At 41.7% G+C, this 20,402-nt stretch overlaps 1 protein-coding gene across 1 annotated transcript in view; it reads right to left on the minus strand.

Moving 5' to 3' along the window:
• Window positions 1-20,402, minus strand: part of CYFIP1 (cytoplasmic FMR1 interacting protein 1) — a 2,370,671-nt gene that overhangs the window by 2,040,071 nt on the left and 310,198 nt on the right. The window contains exon 4 of the mRNA XM_044072062.1: window positions 2,156-2,257. Within this exon, the coding sequence (XP_043927997.1) occupies window positions 2,156-2,257 (102 nt within the window). The remainder of the gene's footprint in view (window positions 1-2,155; window positions 2,258-20,402) is intronic.

Consider the following 20,402-nt stretch of genomic DNA (forward strand, 5'->3'; position numbering starts at 1 on the left):
ATTAGTCCCATAATATGCTGCTGATACTTTAACATATGAAACTGCCAATTTAAAGCCTTAATGGCCAGAGTAGCAGAGGGGTATACCTTCTTACCCCATCTGTCTAAAGCCCTAGAATCCCTGTCAGAAGGGGTAGGATTTTTGGCAGTAAAAGTCTTAATGCCTTTTGGTCTTTGGGAAATGGTCTCTGGATCCGCAGTAGGATTCTTGAAAAGGAATTTGAGAGAGTCAGGTACTCTATAGTACCTGTCAGGTTTCCTGGGAGCTGGAGGCAAAGTATCCGGGTTAAGGCTGGATTCCAAGAAATCATCATCGACAATCTCCAGAACAGGAGGGATAGCTAGAGGCCTGTGCTGAGGCAGGTGTAAGAATTCCCCAAGTCTCTTTTGGACTGAGAATAGTCCTGGCTTTCCCAGCGGAAATGCTCCCTAAGGGTATGCAAGGTTACACCAAAAGAAAAATCTTCTGGAGGGGAAGCATAGGGAATGGAATCCTCTGTATCAGAATCCTCATAGGTAGATAACGGTAAGTCCTGGTAGTCAGAAGGAACAGAGATATCAGACTCCTGACCAGAAGAATCAGAAGGAAAGTCAGTTCTAGGTCTCTTAGAGGGGGAAGGGCTGGCTACCCTAATTAAGGTAATAAGGTCTTCAGCCATTCTAATCATTGGTTTTTGAGGCATGGTGGCCTGAGAATGCACTTTGGTCGTCGGTCGGTTTACTAGGCGTAGCACAAACTTTAGGCCTTTGGTATTTTTGGCTTGAAACAAAGTCATCTGTTTAATATGAAAATCGGTAGGCCTGAATACACCCTCAGAAGCTGGTGCCTGCACAGCGTCTCCGGACCCATCCAAGGTAGAGACATCTGCAGGTTCCATAGTCGAAGAAGCATCTCGCAGCATACCGGACTCCGAATGGGTCTCAGCAGAGGCCTGAAAATCTGTAACAGCAGATCTCAGGGGCTGCAAAAGCACTTGAGTACCATAGGACTGGCGACTAGCTTAACAGAAGCGTCGTCGGCAGTTTTGGACCTATGCGGTCTGTCTTTATCCTTACATTTTTTCAGAAGATTGGTAGTTGGATGGCTTAATGAAGCCATTTCAGAGTACGGAGATCGAGAGTGAAAGTATTTAGCTACAAAAATAGCCCTACGACGAATAGTTCGGGCGTTGAATAAGGCACAAAACTGACAGTGAGGGACGTCGTGGTCTGGGCCTAAACAGGTCATGCAGTAAGAATGAAAATCTCTATGAGGTATTTGCTTTCCACAGGCAAGACAATTATTAATTTTTTCTGACATCGGTTAGAGCAAGAAAAAAGGATCCCCAATGGGGTACTTATCTTTTAGAAGACTTCAGGTCTGAAACTCGAAAACAAAAATTTCAGGAGTCGGCCGACCGGCACTTGCAAACTGCTTCTGCTTCAGGCATCGCATGGCAAGAAAGACTGATGTAATGGCATCGGCTGCATGTTTTATACCCCTGACGTCATGGAAGAAGTGACAGCATCCGACGCAGAAATCCCAAGACTCTGGTATTCAGGCCAGCTGAGGGCTACCTGCAGGTAGATAACCCAAATGTGATGCGTGCAACAGTGGAACACTAAGAACATCTGGGATCTGTAGAAAAGGGTAGGGTCAAATTACATGGGAGAAAATGGGAACTGTGGGATAAATTGAGGAGGAATGAGGTTTAAAAGAAGGCAGGATTTGAATGAACTATGTAATGGTTGAGTAGTAATGACTAGATATGTTACAAGTGATGTATAATGTTTGCAGCTACAGTTGTGTCACACAGTTTGGAATGCATAATGTTTGCAACTGAGATTGTGTCGCTATGGTTTATTGTAATTTTAGAAACGTAACATGGTCTATGTCATACATGATAATTTAATAAAGATATTTCAAAAAAATCTACAACCCTGTCCTTCTCGTATCTGGTTTCCAGCGAGTACTACTGTCACATGCATACTACCTGCAACTTTTTTTCTTCATTTCAGTCACCACATACATGGTGCTATAAGTCAATGCAGACAACCTATGACAAGCAAGAATTTCCATATGGTTCTGACACAGTGTTTAATTCTAAACCTGTGGACTAAACAATATACACATCCAAGATCAAACAATGGACTTTACACAAAACAGGACTGGTTACCTGGAAGTACATGAAATTCATTAGCTTTGTAACTTCAGGTTCCAGAACCTCTACGGTCTTCTCGTAAATTTCAACTCGGTTGGGCTGTTCATTGCATTTCACCTAAAGAATAGTAAAGAGCAGTTAAGAGTTATTGTAAACAACCCTTCAGTGTAATCACTGCAGAAATCATCAATGGTGCATTCTTGACTAGTTACCCAGAGATTCCAGGGAAGAAGCTAATTACAAAATAAAATCAACATACTAAACTAAATACAAACTGTCCAGTATGATAAACATAAAGGCAGCATACTGTAACAAATATATATGCATATTAACAAATTCCTCAAGAGCAGAGTAATACAGTACAAACAGAGTAAAACACTGACATAAAACCAACTAAAACCTGAGATTCCTAGACATATTGCCACCTGTGTCATCTGGGTAATGCCAGTAAGTCCAGTAGCCTGATGGAGACATTTAATGATGTACAGACATGATAAAGCTGCAACCAGCAGCATCTTATTGATGGCTCATTAGCATGCAGCTGAATCGAACATTAGTGCAGTTAAAGCTAACCACACTACTACATCCCCGATCAAAACATGTAATGCAGTATGACTGGCACCTACTACACATTGACATGCACACATCATGCATACACACACTCTCACACACAAATAGAGCCAGACAGCTGCAATCATGCCCCTACATACAAACATGACTTTGCAGTACTTTTCTTTTGTGGTGTTAACAGTCCCACTCCACCACAGTAAGTAATGGGTGTACCATATCAAAAGATGGTAGACACTTTAGTTTTCTATGCTCCACCACACTATTCTGACGCAAATGAAAATGCCTGGAGTAGAGTACACAACTAATATATGCTAGCCATGTCCCTGGACTGCTACATTTGCATGTCATCATCACTAGAGACCACCATCATGCTACAGACTGTGCCTTCATAGTAATGTCACAATGTAACAGTCTCTGAACTACTCAGGCATACTGCACTGTGCAAAATATGTCTGAGAACAGAATTATGAAATGTGTTATGTGCTTCTGACTCCCAGCCTACATTTGCTATACTTCTCTCTGATTCCCAAAATCTCTGTGTAACTAACCGTGAGACTGAGGACACCATTTAGTCAGACATAACCCTCCCAGACACTAGAAAACACTGGTATGTCTCTGCATCTTTAGTAATCTTTACCAAATAAATGAAGACTAAAACAACTACATATATTGTTGTTGTCTTTCGGCTTTTCCCGGTTAGGGGTCGCCACAGCAGAACTCCGGTCCGCTAATGACTGGCAGTAGATTTCGACGAACGCCGAGGTGCCAGCTCGACGTTCAACCTTCAACGAAGGCATGCCCATTTACGCATGCCTTTCGAATGCCCACCTAACCATGGGGAGGACATGCAGACTCCACACAGAAGGCACTCCCTGCACTCCAGCCGAGAATCGAACGGGAGAACCTCTTACTGTGAGGCAACAATGCTACCGCTGCACCACCGCGAATATTGTTAGCAAAAAAAAGTTGCCATTGTATAACAATTCCGACATCAGTGGAAACGAGAAATTGATAAAGTAAAGAAAAAAGAGAGAGAGAGAGAGAACCATGTTCTAACCTCTTTGAGGCACATCACTACAATGAACGTCTAACAAAAAGCACATCACTGAAGAAAATCTAAACTAAAGCAACACTGCAACACATTCACAGAATGGATTCTAACTACAGAAATCAACTGACACAGCATTTATTATACCAAATGCAAACACAGCAAAATGCAATAAAGAACAGTAAACTTCTGAAAGACAGAGACCTCGGAAATGATGAGAGAGGCCTGCATACATATGGAGACTCCAGGACATCAGCTATTTAGGTTGTACAAAAGGTAAGAGCAAGAGGAGGGACAGCACAGTCTATATTACAAACAGCATAAACTTACAGATACAGAAAGGACATAAGCAGAACAAGGAAGAAAGGAATCTTAAGGTCCATCGAAAGTTAGAGAGGGAAATAAGGTGATAGATAATATCGTACCAAACTGTCAGCTATCATCAAATGGTGAAACAAAGAATGCTAAACAAGTGAAGACATGGATGAGGTCCTTGGGAAAGGAGAAATAAAGCTCTAAAATGCATATCTGTAGAAGTAAAGCACTGCACGTCTGCATCCAAATCAGGAAAACAAAATAGTGGTGGCACAAGACCAAAAGCTTGCACAAGAGTGAACAATAAATGGTATAAAAAATAATCCTGCTGGGCTGTGAGAGATGCTCCAGGACACAAGGCCTCAACCCACAGTACCTGGAATCAATGAATGGATGACTCTAGGAGCTGCTCCAACAATCCAAAGGAATGAAACGTAGACTAAGCTGATCAGAATGGGGAAAAGCAAGAAAACTCCCAACCTAGGATACATCCTCCAACACACACAAAGTTGGAAGTTGAGGGACATCTCTCCCAAGTCTCCTAGAGAAATAAAACAGTGGAAAAGAATTATTCCTGCATTAACTGGGGATGATACTCTTTCTCCTAAGAGGCACAAGAAGGTCACAGACAAAGCAATCCTACAAGCAAAATCATTGTCAAAAATCTTGAGCATCTTTTAGGCCTCAAGAGGGACCTTACCACTAATCCCTGATGGAGCCTCTTTCAGCTATTCTAGTAAAATAAGGCTTATGATTTCAACTGTATGACAAGCAGAAAAGTACCAGGGGTTTAGATTATGTGGTACTTATTGTAAAGTTTCACAGTCATTAAAAATGAAGACAGATACATTTCTTTCTCTCTTTCAGTGGCTTTTATTAACTACAGTACTCACGTGCAGGAGCCTCACTGAAAGTACCAGGGAGACTCCCAGAACAAAGAAATAAACAAGGTTATATACTGATGATATTGCTGACAGTACAGAAATGTAAAACTGGACCAATTAGATTATTATACAGGGCAATTAACTAATCAATGGTTTACCCGTAAACATAAGACAATTCACTTCATCATATCTCTAGGCAAAAGAGAAAATCGGATATATTTCCATAAAAGGCACATTTCCTGCCTTCAGGCAGACTCTAGCTTGTTCAGCATTTTTCCATTGTTCACAGTTCAGAGTTAACAGTACTCGGTACATTTCAGTATATACGAACGGTCACATACTCAATTCCCTTGAAACACATGCTTTGGCTGTTCATATTCTACATTATACAAATGGCACACATCATTGCAGACCCATGTATGCCTCCAAACATGGAACGTACTGGAAGACAATGAAAACTGATTGCACAAAAGAAAAATACCCACCCCGAGAACACAACAAGAAGGATACTGAATATTACATATTTAATGATTAGAGTAACGTAATCCTTTGAAAATAAAGTGAATATCTGTTCCTTGTGAGGTGGAGTTCAGGGAAGAGTCAAGACAGGCACTGGGTGGCAGTGAAGAGTTACCAAACAACTGAGTAACTACAGCAGAGATGGTAAGGGAGACAACTAGAAATGTGCTTGATGTGACATCTAGACAGAGAAAGGAGGACAAGGAGACCTGGTGGTGGAAAGAGAAAGTACAAGAGAGTATAGACAGAAAGATTTTGGCGAAGAACTGGGATTGTCAAAGAGATGAAGAAAGTAGACGGGTATAAGGAGATGAGGCGTATGGCGAAGAAAGAGGTGGCGAAGACTAAGGATAAGGCAGATGGAGAGATGTATGAAAGGTTGGACACTAAGGTGGGTGAAAAGGACCCGTATGATTGGCTAGACAGAGGGATTAAGCTGGGAAAGATGTGCAGCAGGTAAGTGTGATAAAGGATAATGAGGGAAATATACAAGTGAGGAGAGTGTGTTGAGCAGATGGAAAAAATACTGAGGGGTTGATGAATGAAAAGAGAGAGAGAGAGAAAGTTGGATGATGTGGGAATAATGAATAGGGAACTGTAATGGATTACCAAGGAGGAAATAAGGACAGTTATTAAGACGATGAAGGATGGAAAGGCTGTTGGTCCAGATGACATACTTGTGGAAGCATGGAGGTGTTTAGGAAAGATGGCAGTGGAGTTTTTAACCAGATTGTTTAATGAAATCTTGGAAAGTGAGAGGATGCCTGAAGAGCGGAGAAGTGTTTTGGTACAGATTTTTAAGAATAAGGGTGATGTGCAGAGCTGTAGTAACTACAGAGGGATAAAATTGATCAGTCAGAGCATCAAGTTATGGGAAAGTGTTGTGGAAGCTAGGTTAAAAATGGAGGTTATGATTAGTGAGCAGCAGTATGGTTTCATGCCAGAAAGACCACTGCATGTGCGATGTTTGCTCTGAGAGTGTTGACGGAGAAGCATACAGAAGGTCAGAAGGAGTTGCATTGTGTCTTTGTGGATTTAAGCAAAAGCATATGGCAGGGTGGCTAGAGAGAAGTTGTAGTATTGTATGAGGAAGTCAGGAGTGGCAGAGATGTATGTACGAGTGGTACAGGATATGTATGAGGGTAGTCTGACAGTGGTGAGGTCTGCAGTAGGAGTGACAGATGCGTTCAAGGTGGAGGTGGGATTACATCAAGGATCAGCTTTGAGCCCTTTCTTATTTGCAATGGTAATGGACAGGTTGACAGACAACATCAGACAGGAGTCCCTGTGGACTATGATGTTTGCGGATGACATTGTGATCTGTAATGAGAGTAATGAATAGGTTGACGAGACCCTGGAGAGGTGGAGATATGCTCTAGAGAGGAGAGAAATGAAGGTCAGCAGGACTAAGACAGAATACATGTGTGTGAATGAGAGGGAGGACAGAGGAAAGGTAAGGATGCAGGGAGCAGAGTTGGCAAAGGTGGATGAGTTTAAATACTTGGGATCAGCAGTTCAGAGTAATGGTAAGTGTGAAGACAGTACAGGCAGGGTGGAGTGGGTGGAGAAGAGTATCAGGAGTGATTTGCAACAAACTGGTACCATAGAGAGCGAAAGAAGTTCTACAAGAGGGTAGCGACACCAGCTAAGTTATATGGGATGGAGTTAATGGCACTGACGAAAAGACAAAAGTTGGAGGTGGCAGAGCTGAAGATACTAAGATTTGCGTTGGGTGTGATGAGGATGGACAGGCTTAGGAATCAGTATATTTAGAGGGTGAGCGCAGATTGGTTGGTTTGCAGACAAAGCCAGAGTCGAGATTGCTTTGGTTTGGACAAATGCTGAGGAGGGATGCTGGGTATATTGGGAAAAAAGATGCTAAGGATGGAGCTGCTAGGTAAGAGGAACAGAGGAAGGCCTAAGATAAGGTTTATGTATGTGGTGAAAGAGGACATGCAGGTGACAGAGCAAGATGCAAGACAGGAAGAAATGAAAACAGATGATTCATTGTGGCGACCCCTAACGGGAACAGCCGAAAAAAGTAAGTAGCAAGTACAGGTGTAAGTGCCCCAAAACCACAAGTCTATAAGGAAGGTCACCTAAGCTTTCAGCATTTAAAAAAGCACAGTCACTAAAATCACTCTGATTTAGAGTTGGCTCCGTACATTACTGCAGGTCAGTGGCAGAGGTGGAATCCAAGTACCACGAATCTAAGCTACACTGTCTACTCAAATGACTGCCAAATTTCATCTTATTCTCTCTCTTTCCACTCAGACACCGTTTTAAGATTTTCATCTGCCTACACTTACTCAGAGATACCACCAACATATTTTAACTTTTGGAAAGCTTTTTTTCGTACTAAAAGTTTGATGAGTAAAGCAACCTTGACATTCCATATAACTTTTATATGAATAATGGAAATAATGAATCACATTCTAATTAAGAATTGTGAGGGCTGAAATATCTGATAATGAAGGCAAATTAAATGCTAACACCACAGAACTTAACATCTGCCTAATACAAATAAATACTAATGTATTAATTATGCATAACCACTGTGTAGGAAGGAGATTTTTTTTTTTTAATTAACAAGATAAAAATGAGTGTATGTACAGTATAATGCCAACTTCTAGGACAGTGTAAAGGGTAGCAGTTCATTGCTATTAATACCATATCATGCAGAGTGCACAGCAGCATTAGGAAAAGGGCTGCACGCCTACTATAAAAAGGAAAACACATACAATGTGCAAGAAAGTTCTGACCCCTGAAATGCAACCTACCACTTCTCAACCAAAGAAGGCCTTTATGTTTCTACTCAATGTGGATTTGACGGTCTACCTCAAGGCACAAGCACTTCTTTCTCACATAATCAGATGACTATTAGGCTATACAGTAGTGTATTGCTAGAAGTTCTTTAAGCTGGTGCTTTTGTTCTATTTAATTCTATTCCCTCCACAACTGTTCTCTCTAGCCTCTCTATGTGGCCCTCTCCTGTTTGGTTCCTTTTACACATCTTTTGAAAAGTGACTATTCACCCTTAGCTTCTTCTCCCTCTGGGCCCACTACACCCAATCTCTTACTGTTCTACATTTTTCTGCAACATCCTCTGTACATGAGTATTACTTCAATCTACTTGATCTTTTTCTAACTCTTCCTAACGGAGCCACTCTCCCTTCCTTGTGGGTTATAAGTCTTGTTTAAGTTTCTACTAGATATAGCCTCGAGGCCCTCCTTCAAGGCACAGGGCACCTCTCCTACACGTAACAAACAGATGACTATTTTGCTATATGGCAGCATACTGCACACACAAAACTTTGCACTGTAGACCACAGCTTCTCTTTCGCTACCTCACAACTTGGGGAACCTCTTCCTTCCACCCTAAAATGACACAGTTGTAAACTGAATTCAGATATAAAAAATAAAAATTCATGTTTTTCCCAAGATGCAAAGTATATCTGCTTCAACAACCCAAATATTACCTAACTTCTTTCCTAAACACCATCCTGACATCTGTCAGATCTTTTTAAAGTTAAACATACTTTTACTACAGTCTCAATTCCCTCAATACTTATTTCGGTCAGGAGGAGGAGACTTCCCTTCCCCCTGTCTTACTGCCTATCCTGGTGTCCTACCACCTCTCCAGGCTACCTTCTTTTCAAAAGCTGTCTTGCTTAAATTGTTCTCCTGTAGACTGCTTCCCGTAAAAAGGTCACTGTTAACTGTTTTCGGGGGTGATTTCTAATGTATCTACAAATGGCAGTGATGAAAAAGTAATTTTACTTCCTCAATTCCAGCTTCTTAAAACGTCTTGGGAAGGAGACTCTAAGACCAAATCTATACCTAGAGCAGAGTTCAACTGTCCCGTAATGACTTGAAAATTGGCCAAACACTGATGAGCAGGTTGGTTAGAGCTCCTTAAGTCTGAAAACTGAAAATCTTAAAAAAAGTTAGTAAAAGTCATCAAGTTGGGTAAAAAAAAAAAAAAGTCACTGGCTAATAATTACACTGTCTGTTGTCATCAGCAAAGATGACATTTGCAGAAAAAAGGGAAAATCAACCAGAAAAGAAGGAAAATAAAACTATTAATAGGAAAAATCTTGCAGTTGTTCTGCAAAAAGCAGTTCAAGTTTAATCACTGGTACAGGAGATGGCTTACAGTAATTTAGAGGAAAAATAAATCAAATGGACTCTCAGTTGTTTAAAATAAATGAAACACTGAAGGAATACACCAACTCAAATAACAAAAGGCTGAGGTTAAGAAGAATTCTGTTACGGCAGCTAAGGATATGTGGGAAGAGACTAAAAATATAATACAAAAAAGTACAGTTTTGTACCTACCATAAATGTAGATGTTCGAAGATCCACATTGCTGCAGTCTTTACACTTGGGTATACCGCTGTCCTCGGTCGGCCCGAATACCAAAGTATATGGCTGACGCCGGTCATGGCGCATTAAACTGACGCCAGGACGTCAGGGTATAAATGCGCATGACCGACGTCATATCCTCAGTCTTTTCTTGCCCCAGATGTCAGAAGACCCTAAACAGGGTAAAATCAAAAAACCACCAAACACTAAACACCCCTGCACCAAAACTATGTACAACCTTTTACAAATATACTAGGGAACAAACCTATCCACACAACCACCCCTAAACACAGAGGGAAGGAGGGAGGGTAATTGGACTGCAGCAATGTGGATCTTGAACATCTACATTTATGGTAGGTACAAAACTGTACTATGTTCTTCATCTCACATTGCTGCAGTCCTTACACTTGGGTAGATTCCCAAAGCAGAGGTAAGGGAGGATGGCAAATCATAGAGAAGCAGGAGCTGCCAAAATGCCCTGTAAAATAGCAGTGGCAAAACCAGCCCTAGATTTAGAGTAGAGTGGAAGGTGGTAATGCTTAGAGAAAGTATGTACTGAACTCCAAGTAGCTGCCTCCAAAATATCCTTAGTTGCCACCCCCCTTAGAAAGGCTGTAGAAGTGGCAGTAGCCCTAGTGGAATGAGGTCTAATCCCTGTTGGAATCTCCTTGCCATGATGGGAATAACAAAAAGCAATGCAAAACCCAATCCACTTGGAAATAGTTTGTTTTGAAACAGGCTTGCCCTGAGAACACAAAGCAAAAGAAACAAACAACTGCTGAGACTGCCTGAAATCCTTAGTCCTGTTTAAGTAATAGCGTAACTGCCTGTGCACATCTAAAGTATGCAAAATCTTTTCCCCCTTATTTTGGGGGTCTGCATAAAAGGTAGGTAAATGAATAGTTTGGTTTAAAGACACACTTGAAACCACCTTAGGCATAAAGGAAGGATTAGTACGTAAAGATACCCTATCCTTATGGAAAATCAAGAAAGGCTCAACCGCCATAAGGGCCTGCAATTCAGAAACCCTTCTTGCAGAGGTAATGGCCAACAAAAAAGCAGTCTTCCATGACAAATATTTCAACTCAGCAGTAGCTGCAGGCTCAAAAGGTTGTAGAGTGAGTTTTTCCAACACATAATTGAGGTCCCAAGCAGGAGTAGGAGCTCTACGTGGGGGTCTTATGTTCTTTGCCCCTCTAAGAAATTGCTTGAACAAAGGATGAGAAAACAATGGTGGATCACAGTCGTAGTGAGCTGAAATTGCTGCAGCATGAATCTTAATGGAAGAGAAGGACAAACCTTTGTCCAATAATTCAGTAAGATATAGAAGAGCCATAGTCAAATTAGGCTCAGAAGCGTCGCATCCTTTGCTGCGCTCCAAAACACAAATCTCTTCCATTTGTCTGCATACACTTTCCTTGTACTAGGTCTTCTAGCTTCCATAATCACCTTCAAAACTTGTTGAGGAAGTTGAGCCCTGCTATGGGTCAAAACAGGATATGCCATGCTGTGAGATGAAGAGAGTGAAGCTTGATATTGAGTAGATGACCGTCCTTTTGGGACAACAGGTGTGGAATCAAAGGCAAGGGCCAAGGTGGTTTCCTTACCAGACTTCTCAGTAATGGGTACCAGTGTTGTCGAGGCCAATCTGGAGCTATCAGGATCATTCTTGGTTTGTCCTGTCTGACCTTTAGAAGTACCTTTAGGAGGAGAGGAAGAGGCGGAAAGGCATACACATGAAGATTTTTCCAACTGAAAGAAAGAGCATCCACTTTCCAAGCTGCGTGATGAATCCTTTTTGTGCAAAACTTTGGCAGCTGGTGGTTTAGAGGAGAAGCGAACAGATCTATGTCTGGAGTTCCCCATGACACTGTCAATTGCTGAAATACATGAAGATCCAATTGCCACTCGTGGGGATCCATGATTTGCCTGCTTAACACATCTGCTAAGGAGTTCTGCACTCGGCAGAAACCTTGCCTGGAGATTTAGTTGTAAACTGAGAGCAGTGTCCCACAAAATCATTGCTTGTCTGCATAGAGGGTAGGAATGTGTTCCCCCTTGTTTGTTGATGTACCACATGACTGTTGTGTTGTCTGTTAGAATCAGCACCTGTCCTGGGAGAAGTAAATCCTTGAAGGCCATTAATGCAAACTGGACTGCCAACATCTCCTTTAAGTTGATATGTAGATGCTGCAGTCTGACAGGCCACTTGTCCTGTATCCACTTTCCATTGAGATGAGCTCCCCAAGCTTTGTCCGAGGCATCTGTTGTTAGAATCTGACTCGCCTCTGGCGGGTCACAGAAAGTCCCTTGTTTAGGTGACATTGCTGAGCCCACCACAAAAATTCCTTTTGGATGCAAGGTATTATTTGAATGACAGTGTCCAGATCCTGGCAGTGCTGTGTCCATAGATTTTGAGATACCATTGTAGCTTCCTCATATGCAGTTTGGCATTGGGAAGCACCAGAATACAAGATGCCATGAACCCTAAGGCTTGAAGGACTGTCCTTGCAGTCAGCCCGGACTGATGTGATAGTTGTTGGAAGTAAAGGGAAAGATTCTTTTGTTTGTCCGGGGTCAAAAAAGCCATCTGGGTTGCTGTATTCAGTCTCACACCCAGAAAGCACATGTCTTGAGAGGGTACTAGACTGGACTTTGTTTCGTTCACAGAATACCCCAGGCATCTTAGCACTGCTATCACATATTTCAAATGCTGAAGAAGCTCGTCCTTCCCTTGAGCCAGAATCAGGCAATCGTCCAAATAAGGGTAGATCTGTATTCCTCTCAATCTGAAGAAAGCTATCACTGGAGCCAGAACTTTTGTGAATACTCTGGGCGCAGTAGATAAGCCAAAGGGCAATGCAGAGAACTGATAATGAGAATTTCCAGCTCGAAAACGCAGATACTTCCTGCAACTTAGTGTGATAGGAACATGAAGATAAGCCTCCTTGAGATCCAAAGTTACCATCCAGTGATCCTTGCCCAGTAGAGGTAAAAGCTGTTGTAATGTCAGCATCTTGAACTTGGGTATGTCCAGAAAGGTGTTGAGGATAGATAAATCCAAAATTGGTCTCCACGTGTTCCCCTTTTGGCACTAGGAATAGGCGAGAATAAAATCCTAGGCCCCTTTCTGTCATAGGCACCGGTTGTATGGCCCCTATCTGGAGTAACAGAGAAATTTGTCTGTAAGCTTCTAGTCTGTGTTGAGGAGGAATGTCTGGCATGCCTTTGAAAGGGGGCAGGGTATGGAAATAAAACCTGTAACCGTGGTGAATGATGTCCAATACCCATCTGTCTTGGGTAATTAAACTCCAGTTTTCCTTGAAAAGTGCCAGTCTTCCTCCCAAAGGTGCTGCCAGACGGGAAGGTTCTGGCAGTTGAAAAGGTAGGTCATTGGGTTTGTCTACGAAAGGGCTGACCCCTGCCCTCACCGGAAGACTGTGCAGGTGAACCCCCTATTCTAGATCTAAAAGAGCCCTGAGCTCTGCCCCTACCACGCCTAGACCTACCCCTAGACTGGGAATCATAAGAAGGATATGTCCACCCCTTGGATGGCCAATTTCTACTAAACTTTGGAGGCTGAACCTGTAAAAAATCTTTAACAGTGTGCATAGACTTAGCTTTGTCTTCCATTTTCTTTAAAACTGCTTCAACAGGAGAACCAAACAACACATCAGATTGCAAAGGAGCATCCAAGATCCTTGCCTTAACATGCTCGGCTAAATTCTGATTCCTTAGCCAGGCGTGCCTGCGTATCACAGAACCAGTGGCAGCCACCCTCGAAGAGGCCTGCACAGCATCAAAACCACATTGCAAGGAATGCTTTCCCACCTGTTCAGAAACATGCACTAGATCTTGTAACTCCTTACATTCAATACCTTCTGCCAGAGCATCTACCTTAGACTTTAATTGTGAAAGAAGATAGTTTTGATATCTCAGCATGTGGAATTGGCAATTCAAAGCCCTCATGGCTAAAGTGGAAGAAGTATAAACTTTCTTTCCCCATCTGTCCAAGGCCCTAGCCTCTTTATCCGGAGGGACCGGGTTTTTAACAACAGAAGCCTTAACCCCCTTAGGTCCCTGTGAAACAATCTCTGGGTCCGCCCTAGGGCTCTTGAAAAGGTACTTATGAGCTTCAGGCACCCTATAATACCTGTCTGGCTTAACAGGAGCGGGAGGCAAAGAATCAGGATTAAGAGAAGCCTCTGTAAAAACATCTTCCACCACAGTAAGAACAGGAGGTATAGCTAAAGGCCTATGCTGGGGTAAAAACAAAAATTCCCTAAGCCTTTTCCTAGAATCAGAGAAATCCTGACCTTCCCATTTAAAATGCTCCCTCATGGAATGTAAAGTCTCTGAGAATGAAAAATCCTCAGGAGGAGAAGCAGAAGGAGTAGAGTCATCCACCTCAGAATCAGAATATGGGGAAAACTCCTGCACCTCTTCAGCCGAAGACTCGGAAGCATCAGAATCCTGTTCTAAAACTCCAATTTCAGGTTCCCCCCTAGGCCTCTTTTCAGGAGGGGGCATAGAACCCCTAATCATAGTAATTAAATCTTCTGCCATCCTAAGCATATGTCTCTTGTGTACAGGGCCTGAAGTACTAGGAGTGCCAGCTAAACCTGGCCTGCCTCTGGGAGAAGCCTTGGGAACAGTAGGGGAAGGCCTAACTACCCTAGGCAGAGAGGGGAGGACAGCTACCTGAGAGGCCTCTTCAGCCTGGCCTACCTCCTGAGAGGACACATCCTGCAATAGTAAAGTCTCTCCCTGGGACTGTGAAGAAATTTCTGTCTGAACCTCCGGCTCTACCGAACCTTCTAAAGAACCGACGTCAGAAACGGACGGTTCTTCTAACCTAGGCCTAGTCCCTTTGTCCTTGCGCTTTTTCGAAGAAGCGGGCGTCGGAGCATCCGACGGCATTTTGTAGTTGCACCGCTTCCCGAAGACTAACCTGGCACAATCTAATCTTCTCTTAATTGTACGTTTGTTAAACCTAGCACAAGAGGGACACCCAACAACGTCGTGCTCAGGCCCTAAACAAGGTATACACAAGTTATGGTAATCCCTATGTGGTATCTGCTTCCCACAAGAAATACAGTTATTTACTTTTTCTGACATCCGGTAAAATACTGAGGCAAGAAAAAACCAAAATATTCCCCAACGGGGTACTTAGCCAACTTTGATTCGGTCTGAAACTCCTATTTCGGAAAATCTCAGGACGCCAACCTGCACTCGCAACGTTGCTTCTGCATCGGACCACGCGGCAAAAAAGACTGAGGATATGACGTCGGTCATGCGCATTTATACCCTGACGTCCTGGCGTCAGTTTAATGCGCCATGACCGGCGTCAGCCATATACTTTGGTATTCGGGCCGACCGAGGACAGCGGTATACCCAAGTGTAAGGACTGCAGCAATGTGAGATGAAGAACATCTGAGAAACTAGAAGCTCTTGTTTATGGATATGTACAGCAAGGTACAAGCTGCAAAACTTGTTTTTGGTCCCTTTAGTTTTATATACAAGTCAGGCATACTTTTATCAACCAGAGGAGACGTATTCAGTAATTAATAGACAGTTGAAGAATTTTATCTGGGAAGGAGGTTGTGTCAAGTGATAAACCGATTCTTCCAGTAGAACAAGGTGGTTTAGGATTAGCTGATTTGAAGGGATATTTTTAGAGCTACACAGTTACGGTTGATATACACAACAAAGCAGAAAGCTATAATTCAAGCTGGAACAGATTGAGGATGATGAAAACCAGGGAGGAAAATTCAAGAAATGAGGAGAATGAAACTTTGGATGCAGATCCCTAAAGAGTGTAACAAACAGAATATTATATTCATAATGCTGCAGAAAATATTCTAAGAACTAAGCCAATGAGAGAAAGGAGATTCTGCCGATGGGGATGACTAATTAAGGGTACACAGAACAGGCAAGAGGGGGCCAATATTTCCTGGAGAAAACAGGGAAAGGAACCAAGGCATTAGGAGCAAAACAATCGAGAAGGAGAAATGTAACAGAATGGGAAGACGCCAAGCAGACATTTCAACTGTAGGCTAGAGATTGCCTTCCTTTTTAGACATTGTACAGTACAGGTGCACAGAAAGGGATACAGGAATCCTAAGTGAAAGACCTGCACTGATATAGTTGAATCTAGAACAAAAGCTGCTGTTAAAAAAAAGGATAATTACATAATTAGTAAGGCATATAAAATACTGCACAATAACTACAGGAATTAATCAGAGGAGGTTAGAAAAGACTGTAGAGAGAGATTAGATAAGCAATTCACAAATAAAACAATGGGAGAACATAATGTATGGCTCCCAAACACGCAACAAAATCTAGAGGAGTTAGGACATTTACTTGGAAGTGATTGCATAGGTATTTTTACACTCCAAGCAACTATAAAGAATTTTTCCTTGGGTAGACAGCAAATGTTGGAGGCGTGAGGAGAAAAAAGAAGTTACTGGGAACATATGCTTTGGGAGTGTACTGACTTGGCAGACTTTAAAAACACCTTACAGAGTACACTATCAGAAATACTGGGTCTAACTAAAAAAAGGATTTTTTGAGCCAAGATACAGGATATGAATTTCCTAGACACTGTAAGGCCTTGTTGTGTTTAATTTTTATGGCTGCCAAAACAGCAATTACTAGAAAATGGAAATCAAAGTCTAAACCAACTTTACCTGAAGTAGTGAATATTTTAACAGAGAAAAAAAATAGGGTACTTGCGTATTATCGCAACCACATTTTCGCGGTTGCGGTAATACGTTTGTTTGCCTAAAAACGGATAGTGGGAGTTGTGTTAAGCTGGAATTTGATGTTTTCAATGGGTATGACTTAGTTTGTCCTTAATTTGGTAAGGTAAATCAACGTGGAGAAGAAGTGAAACTACGTACTGTAAAGTTGGTCACACTGCTGTCGTGCCGCAGAAAATGAAAGATGGACACCTGGGAAATGTTTGGTTGAACTTCTGATGTTCTGCAACATGGATTACTTGTAAGTGTACAATACTTTCCTCAGAGAATAAGGTACAGAGACCTGCAAATCTTTTTTGGTAAATTGTTGGATTTATTGTTGCAAACTGTTGAATAGAACTGAAGTTAAGGAGAATAAGTAAGCGAATATGTATGTGCACACTTTATAAAGTACTTGTACAATGACGCTGTTCTGTTAAGTGGCAGTCCGATAATTTCTTTGGAGTCGTTGACAATAATGGTTTATTTTTTGGATTCAGATGGTGTTATCCTTGTGGATACTACTTACTGTTGTTGGACTGTTTAGTGGATGATGTTTTATGGCAGCATACTTGTGGATTGTTCAGTCGCCAGTTTACTGTTTGGAACGTGCCTAACACATAACAGGACTTGAAAATGTAGTACGAGTGACATGATTTTGGGAACGGCTTCAAACAAATCTTACTTTTTCAAATATTACACTGTTATTGCTACCTAAACAAAGTTTTTTTTTAAAGGTAACATTGCCTGCGTGATTCTGCATACATTTGTGGTTTAAATTATCCACGGCAAAGAAAGCGGTATTATCGCAAAAATGTGGTTGCGATAATACGCAAGTACCAAAAATAGAAGTAGCATCTTCAGAAAAGGATAAAAGCAAATTACATAGCAAAAAGTGGAAACTGTGGAGAAGGAGTGAGGTTTAAGGAAAGGCAGGGATTGATCAATTACTGCAATGCTGGATTGAGGATAACTGTACAAAAGCATGCTGTCACTCGTCTTGCTTCACAAGTAAAGATGAACAGGTGGGGTAGTTCACTTATCTGCTTTATTATGTAGAAACACATCAGTGTGGACAGCAGCAGTACAAAATATAAATGAACCGATTAACTGACAGACTACACAGAAATACATGCTTACATCTCAACAGCGTACTACAAAATGGCAGTCAGGCTTGCATGTGCTCGGTATTTATACACTTGTGTAAGCCCCTAGAAAGCTTCTTATCTACATCCTCCCTCTTTAATGAACTGCCCATGACATAATGACATTTGAAAATAGACATGCAATTGTACAGACCAATAGAAATAAACATAACCCTTATGTCCAAGTTGCCGTGCATCTGGAACATGGTTTGGAAATGCAACCTGATTTAATGACACAATAATCATAACTGGATTTAGCAACAGGGATGGTCATTGGTGAACAAACAGAGCCTGGAACTTCGGGATTCTTAGGGACAGGGATATTTACTGTAACATCCTCTGGAACTAGAACGGTGGATAACTCAATCTGAGATAGAGTGCCTTTCTCACAGGTATGATACTGCAATACAGGCTTGGACACTGGGACTAAATGTTTCCGATTCTGCCTAAATTCTGCTCCTTGCAATTCCACAATGTACAATCTCGGCTCTGGACATACACTTTCCAAGCCTCCAATCCAATCAAAACCTTTGGACGTCTGCATCTTCACAATCTCTCCTTCACTTAATGGACTGAGCAGTTTGATGGACTTATCATAATAGGATTTCTGGGATAAGCGCTTCTTCAACAGACTGGCTTTCACTGATCTGTTGTTCTTGACACATGGAACCAACAAAGGACTACCGATTGGTAGTGTGGCTCTGGTTTGTCTCGAAAGAAGTCTCTGTGCAGGTGAACCAAGATGTTTATCATGAGGAACATTTCTGAGATTCTAGAGAGAGATTCAAGAAAACATCACTGTTGTCTTGTTCCAACTTCTCTAGCAATTGTTTCACACTTAGAACTACACCTTCTGCCAAACTATTTGACTGCAGATACTCAGGGCTACTCATGAGTATAGTCCCACTTTTCAGAAAATCTTTTGAACTGTTGGCTTGTAAACTGTGTACCATTGTCAGAAATAACTTTCTGCGGGCTCGATGATAGTAGCCCAAGAATATGGTTTAGCTGAAGTGGTTCTTTCTGTTGATGCGGCTTAGTTCTATTACATACAGGACAAGATGAAAGTACTCTCTCAATGTCCTGTGACACACTGGTTCTCTCGCCCTTCTTTTGGTAGAATCTGCTCCTGGGTGGTCATGATGCAAGATAGTAATATACTCTTGTTGCAAGGACTTTAGAACAATCACTTTTGGACCTTTCATGCTGATACCATTGTCTGACAAAATCTCATCTCTGTAAGGAAAATATGGCTGCAGGTCAACTGGTAAGCAAGACTGTACTGATGGCCATCCTCGACTGACAAAGTGGTTCAGCTTCTGAAGAACTGGATCTGTGGCTATATAACTTCTAAGCTCATCAAGATGTGTGGAAGAAAAATTTCTCACTTTCATGACTTTAAAATCAAGTTTCTCATTTTCATGCTTTTCAGTGGTATTTCTGGGCGATCTGGATAATGCATCAGCAAGAAAGAATTCTGCCTTTGGTGTAGACAAGACTGAAATTATACTTTTGCAATTTGAGCATCACGCATTTCAATATGGCAGGAGCTGTGTGAATACGCTTTCTCAAAACAGTTACAAGAGGTTGGGGATCTCTTTCAATCTGGACAAGTCTACCATAAATATAATCATGGAACTTCAAACATGCAAACACAATTGCCAAGACCTCTTTATCTGAGCATACTGCATTTCAGTTTGGGTTAAAGTTCTGGACGCATAGGCTATTGGTCTACCCTCTTGAAGAATGACTGCTCCAAGACCAAACTTCAAAGCATCACAAGAAAGAATCACTGGTTTGTGAACATCATAGTATCTTAAAGTAGGTGGACTGGCAATTCTCTGTTTCAGGACATCAAACACTCTTTGGTGGTGTTCTAACCAGGACCAAGATACATCTCTGCATGTTAACTCTAAGTGGTGCTGAAAGTTGGCTCAAGTCTGAAATTAACTTGCCTAGGTAGTTAACTATGCCAAGAAAACAACGTAGGTCTTGAACATTGTCTGGAGCTGGCAGCTCAAGAATTGCAGTTTGCTTGGAAGGATCTGCTCCTAAGTCTGAACTGGTAAATAAATGACCAACATAAGTGACTTCTCGTAAGCTGAATTTGCACTTCTGAGGATTTATCTTAAGATTCACTTCACGTGCTCTTTCCAGAATTTTCTTGAGGTTTCTGTCATGCTCAGCTTCACCATTATTGCCTACTAGAATAGCATCTACTATAACAGCACATAGATACCCAGAAACAATTTGCTCCATTGCACACTGGAAGACTTCACTGGCAGAATGTATCCCAAATGGCATTCTCAAAAATCTGTACCTGCCAAAAGGAGGACTGAAAGTAGTTAGCAGTGAAGATTTTCTGTCAAGATGTACTTGCCAAAATGAACTCTCTGCATCTAAGACAGAAAAAACAGTGGCATTTGGCATAACAGCAGCAACTTCTTCGACTGTACATATTGGATGAGGTCTTTTTAGTCCTATCTTCAAATCTCATGGATCAATACATATTTGGATATCATTTGAACTTTTCTTATGAGCTACAACCATGGAAGATACCCATTCCGTTGGCTTGTCTACTGGAGAAATTACACCTTGCTGCGCCATTTTATATAGCTCGGCTTTAACTCTGTTCTGCATAGTTATTGGAACTTTCTAGGTTGGTCTGACAACTGG

This window comes from Protopterus annectens, chromosome 5.part0 (assembly GCF_019279795.1).
Source record: "Protopterus annectens isolate FY-2018-M chromosome 5.part0, PAN1.0, whole genome shotgun sequence".
NCBI lineage: Eukaryota > Metazoa > Chordata > Ceratodontiformes > Protopteridae > Protopterus > Protopterus annectens.